Source organism: Balaenoptera musculus, chromosome 3 (assembly GCF_009873245.2).
Source record: "Balaenoptera musculus isolate JJ_BM4_2016_0621 chromosome 3, mBalMus1.pri.v3, whole genome shotgun sequence".
Classification (NCBI taxonomy): Eukaryota; Metazoa; Chordata; class Mammalia; order Artiodactyla; family Balaenopteridae; genus Balaenoptera; species Balaenoptera musculus.
In genome coordinates, this window is record NC_045787.1 from 46,412,337 (window position 1) to 46,418,336 (window position 6,000).

Genomic DNA, 6,000 nt, shown 5'->3' on the forward strand with positions numbered 1-6,000 from the left:
GAAATAGTAAGCTACCTTACATACTACCTTTCTTGATTGTTTCTTTCTTTTTTTTTTTAATAGACAGCTATGAAAGAACTTTGAAATTGTTTATGTTTTACTTTATTTTTTTTTAAACTTTTTAACTTTTTATTTTGGTATTTTTTGTTTTTTTAATTAATTTTTATTTATTTATTTATTTTGGCTGCATTGGGTCTTCGTTGTTGCACATGGGCTTTCTCTAGTTGTGGCGAGCAGGGGCTACTCTTTGTTGCGGTGAGTGGGCTTCTCATTGCGGTGGCTTCTCTTGTTGCGGAGCACAGGCTCTAGGTGCGTGGGCTTCAGTAGTTGTGGCACACAGGCTCAGTAGCTGTGGCTCATGAGCTCTAGAGCGCAGGCTCAGTAGTTGTGGCACACGGGCTTAGTTGCTCCACGGCATGTGGTATCTTCCCAGACCAGGGCTCAAACCCAGGCTCGCCTGCACTGGCAGGCGAATTCTTAACCACTGCGCCACCAGGGAAGTCCTTGATTCTGTTTCTGAACTCTTTTTTTTTTTAATCCCACTGAGCTATTTGTCTATTCCTGAACAATACTACACTGGTGTGATTACAGTCTATTAATACTAAATTTAAATTTCTGGTAGGTCAAATCACCTATACTCATCTTTTTTAAAACCTTTTAATTCCTCCACTTTTACTCTTCTGTATGAGCTTTCTACTCAATGCATCCCCACACAGGGGGAAAAAAAATCTATTAGGATTCTGATTGGTTTTTTAGCTAATCTGGTGATAGCTAGTTTTCATTTTACACTAGAAATTTTCTAAGAAGACATCCTTATCAAAGACTCATATCTCTTTTCTAGAAAAATTCATAAAAAGAATTTTGAATTTATTTATTTTGATTTTTAATAGCATTTAACGTTAGGATATTTACTCAATCCATGAGACACTTTAGATTTTCAAAACCTAGCAAGGACTGTGATCTCTGCTCCCACGTATTTCCAAATATAATTCAGTGGTTATTTGGCTACTCTGCCAAGAAGGAAAAAGTTGTCTTTAAAATAACTCACTATCCTCAGTAACATTTAGAAAGAAAATATCCTTCGTCAACAAAGAACTAGATAGAGCTTGAGAATGTGATTGTTTCAATGACATATTACGAGAGAATCTTAATAGCAAAGGGGACAAAACAGGTTTGTTTTGTGATTAAAAAACATTTTTTGTTTATTTGAAACCCCTAGTTTAAGGCATAAAGAATCATACAACTGGGGCTTCCCTGGTGGCGCAGTGGTTAAGAATCCACCTGCCAATGCAGGGAACACGGGTTCAAGCCCTGGTCCAGGAAGATCCCACATGCCGCGGAGCAACTAAGCCCATGCTCCACAACTACTGAGCCTGAGCTCTAGAGCCTGCAAGCCACAACTGCCGAGCCCACATGCCACAACTACTGAAGCCCACGTGCCTAGAGCCCGTGCTCCGCAACAAGAGAATGAGAAGCCCGCACACTGCAAGGAAGAGTAGCTCCCACTCGCCGCAACTAGAGAAAGCCGGCATGCAGCAACAAAGACTCAACACAGCCAAAGATAAAAATAAATACAAATAAATAAATTTATATAAAAAAAATCATACAACTGTTTTTGCTTAACAACATGACAAATACTGAGTGTTGAAATGTGCTTCCTATTCTTTTCTCTTGAATATTTATTCCATTCCTTTACTTCTTAATATCAAAAATATTATGATAGTAGTGCTATAATATAGCACCTGGCCAGGGACTTCAGAGGCAAACAAACGCTAGATCTAGATGTACTTGCCACATACTGGCAGTGTGAACTTGATCAAGTCAGTTCACCCCTTTACGCCTCAATAAAACGAGGGAATTGGACTAGATAATCTTTAGAGTCCATTCAAACTCTCAGATTCAGTGATGGCTGTAAGTCTTTTAAAGTTCACTAGTTGCATCAGAAGATATAGACAACTCAGAATTAAGTTCAAAGAAAGTATCAGTAGATTTAAGCAGTTTTCAGAAAAAGCAATTTTCTTTCTCCTCATTATTTCTTTTTTTTTTTTAACTTATTTATTTATTTATTTTTGGCTGTGTTGGGTCTTCATTGCTGTGCGCGGGCTTTCTCTAGTTGCGGTGAGCGGGGGCTACTCTTCGTTGCAGTGCGAGGGCTTCTCATTGTCGTGGTTTCTCTTGTTGCAGAGCACGGGCTCTAGGCATGCGGGCTTCAGTAGTTGTGGCATGTGGGCTCAGTAGTTGTGGCTCGCGGGCTCTAGAGCTCAGGCTCAGTAGTTGTGGCACACGGGCTTAACTGCTCCATGGCATGTGGGATCTTTCCGGGCCAGGGATCGAACCCGTGTCCCCTGCATTGGCAGGCAGATTCTTAACCACTGCACCACCAGGGAAGCCCTCTCATTATTTCTTTTTAACTAATGAACTATTTAATATGTGGGTTAAAATGAAAGCTATTTCAGTGAAGATGAATAAGTTGCTAATTAGCTTCCATATTCACCATGAATTGACTTACAGAGTCTGTCATTTTATTTTGGGCATAGAAATTTACCTAGTCCATAAAATGCTATTTTCAGATAAGACTTTGGTGTCTTAGAAAATGGAGCTGTACATGGTTTGAGAAAGTATAGTGAGCTATGAAAGGAGGAAGTAAACGCCTGCTCTTTGTGTACCAATAGGTTTTTCCCAAGCTTTTCCTGAAGATTAGGTTGAGGATGATGTTGGGAGAAGATGGAAATGCTAAGTTGGGAGCCAGGGAGGAAAGGTGAGCTGGGGCAGGTAAATAAAGAGAGGACTAATCACAAACTTTATGATTTAACTGATGAAACCTGTAAAGCACAACTGAATTATGCTCAGGGAAACAGAGATTTTACAATGAGGGGAAAGTACCTGTAAAGACTACGGAGATCACTGATAAATCAGTAATACTCACTTAAAAAAAAAATGGCTATTGTTTTCTGTGTTTTCAAAAATCTTAGTTTACGATCAAGATTCTCAAATAGAATAAAGTTGAGAGGACTTCCCTGGTGGCGCAGTGGTTAAGAATCCGCCTGCCAATGCAGGTGATACGGGTTCGAGCCCTGGTCTGGGAAGATCCCACATGCCACGGAGCAACTAAGCCCGTGTGACACAACTACTGAGCCTGCGCTCTAGAGCCCGTGAGCCACAACTACTGATCCCACGTGCCACAACTACTGAAGCCCGCGTTCCTAGAGCCAGTGCTCCGCAACAAGAGAAGCCGTCGCAATGAGAAGCCCACGCACCGCAATGAAGAGTAGCCCCTGCTCGCCGCAACTAGAGAAAGCCCGCGTGGCAACGAAGACCCAACGCAGCCAAAAATAAACAAATAACATAAATAAATTTATAAAAAAAAAAAAAAAGAATAAAGTTGAGAACTGAATTGACTACCTAGGAAATTCTGGTGATATTTAGGTATTTTCATTAATTATTCACATAATTTAATTTCCTACTTAACTTGATCAGTCTTGGCTAAATCTGACTTGAATATCACTTCTTGGGGACTGAAGACTTCTGAAGAACAGGGTACTTTTCTTTGTAAATTCCTTTGATAATATTTTAACGTGACTCAGAATCAAGAATGCCTTTCACATAGGCGCTCTGCATCTCTAAAAAGTGGTACTTCACACAATTCTGTGAATGAGATTAAAAAACAGTTCCAATTATCATGTAATTTATTTTTTTAGTCTAAAGCTGGAAGAATGAGAACTGGTTACCCCAAGATCCAGAGTCTCTCTATTTCCCCTGCATTAGTGCTGTGAATAAACTGGCAGTAGGGGAGTGTTATTTTCCCTCCACAAAGAATAGTAAAGTTTTTGAAAGTCCCTTATAAAGCACAACCTGTATCTCATCCTTAAAGATGGACCTACCAATAGCCTTGACCCCAGATGGTTTCAAGTGGTAGAGGCAATTGTGAAGTGGAAGCAGATATGAAAAGAGGTTTTTTAAAATCCTATTTGTTCCCTGCTACCAGCATCCATACCTCTTAGAGGCAGGTCCAAAGGAAAACCTAAATTTATATGTGTTGAATTTTTTTTCAATGAATGAATCATTATGGGTGTCTGTAGTGCATTGTTTGCAAAGATGAGTACAGTAACTCCTTCCATCCTGTTCTCATCTTTTCCTGGATATCCCTTGGGGTGCATAGAACAATGAGCCTAATTCCCAAGTTAGCTGTGGCCAGAAGTGTTGACAGACCAAGGGGAGCAGTCCTTTCCTCCCAAATCACCTTTAAGCTTTCATAGAAAGTTGTCTAAAACTTGCTCTAGACATTACCAAATTATCGCCACTTACTCCATTATGAAATCGCTAAAATCACTTGCTCCAGGTCACAAAGAAATCAAGTACGCCTTAGAACTCTGATTACCAAAGCTCTTCTCCCAGGAAAACAGGCAGCACCCTGGACCAGGGTCTGCAAAGGCTCGTTCAAACCATAAGTCCGGGCCCACCCTCCTCATTTAGGTCGGTGCTCACAGAAAAAGAAACGTCAGGAGCCGGAAACGGGGTCAGGGCGATCCACCTCTGTTCTGGGCACCGTTAGAAAGAACCTCAAGTGTCACCACAAGTGACACTCGGGACAGAGACACGCTCCAGGCGGCGGGTGGCCCTAAAGTTACGGACTGGGGCGTTGGATTCCGGAGGACAGGAGAGGGGAGAGGGGTGTCACCCTGGTCTTCCGGGCGCTTTAAACAGGGAGGCGCCGCTGATCGGCGAGAACCCAGCCAACGTCTCGGGATCGAAGCTGCGCCCACCCTGGACGCGCTGGGCCCCAGGCCCGGTTAACCTTTCTTTGAGCGTCGTCCAGAATACCGCCGCCCGACCCGAAACACGTCCCGCCTCCAGACCCGGGCCCGGCCTGCCCTGGAGAAGCGAGGACTGACGAATACGCGGTCGGCACTCAGGCCGGGGCCTCGCTTCGTCCGGATCCCCGCATGCACACTCACCAGCTTGGTGGCCCGGTATGGCCCCGGCCCCACGATGCGGTGCTCCATGGCCCGCACGCAGCGGCGGCCGCGGCCACACCAGCGCAGATCCCGGAGAGTCCGAGGCGCCGCAGTTTGAATCCCGAGCCCACGCGCTGCAGGCGCTGATTGGGCGGCGCGGCGGCACGTGACGGGAACTGCGGGGCGGGGCCGCCGGGGCCCCAGGGAGGGGGCGGTGGGCGTCTCCTCCGAGACCTCCTGCTGCGGAGCGGCAACGGGCTCACAACCACCAGGGGCAGAGTCCGCCGCCCACCCTCGCCCACCCCGCGCACACGCAAGCAGTCTCCGCAGAAGGGTCGATGAACGTGTGTAATTCAGTGACCGAAAGCCGGTTGGACTGGAGAGGCAAATCCCTGTCCGCCCTTCCAAGTGCACCGTGAACCTGGTGGTGCGGCGAAGTTTGGGAGAAGTGGGTAGTGAAAGGAAGCGAGGGGACAGCCTCTTCAAGTGGAGGGACTTGTAAAAACTAGATAAGAGCCCTTGGCCACAGGGAGTGTCGACAGCGTGTAAGAACAATAAAGAGCTGGAAAAGAGCCCCATTCAGCTTCCTGTGTTGTTCTTTTGGTAGAGTAGTCTTCCCCTGGAATTTGAGTTCTTTGTTTTTTGGATCTGACTGAAATTTTCAGTCTTATGCCACAGGGCTCTGAGTACATTTTGCTGCTCAGAATTTTCCCCCTAGGAATTGATGGTTTACAAATTGATTTGCAATTGTTCAAAGGGATAAATGAGGTCACCACTCTATGCCTACAAGTTCAAAGTTCAAATCTCGTCACCTCAGCGACCATTCAGGATGAGATATCATAGGTAAGAGATAAGTAAAGGATCAGATTCTCACCCTTTGTTAATACTCTTCCTGCATTTGCTGCCCTAGATATGTATTTAGCTGCATTTTAGAAAGCCCCCAAAATTCCTGAGATGATAACATATGTATTACTTTTGTAATCAGAAAAAAGCAATAAAGATATTTTTTTACTTCCAATCCTTATCAGAACTTTTTCTTTTTTTT

The 6,000-nt window shown here is 44.4% G+C and overlaps 1 protein-coding gene across 2 annotated transcripts in view; it reads right to left on the reverse strand.

Annotated features, from left to right (window-relative positions):
• DEPDC1B (DEP domain containing 1B) overlaps positions 1-5,087 on the reverse strand; it is a 116,243-nt gene extending 111,156 nt beyond the window's left edge. Inside the window, exon 1 of one of the 2 annotated variants that reach the window (XM_036847671.1) lies at positions 4,956-5,084. In XM_036847671.1, the coding sequence (XP_036703566.1) occupies positions 4,956-5,003 (48 nt within the window). In that variant the 5' untranslated portion in view covers positions 5,004-5,084. Of the gene's footprint in view, positions 1-4,955 lie in introns of both variants that reach the window. The other variant, XM_036847672.1, reaches the window with a different exon arrangement.
• Positions 5,088-6,000: the final 913 nt, after the last annotated feature.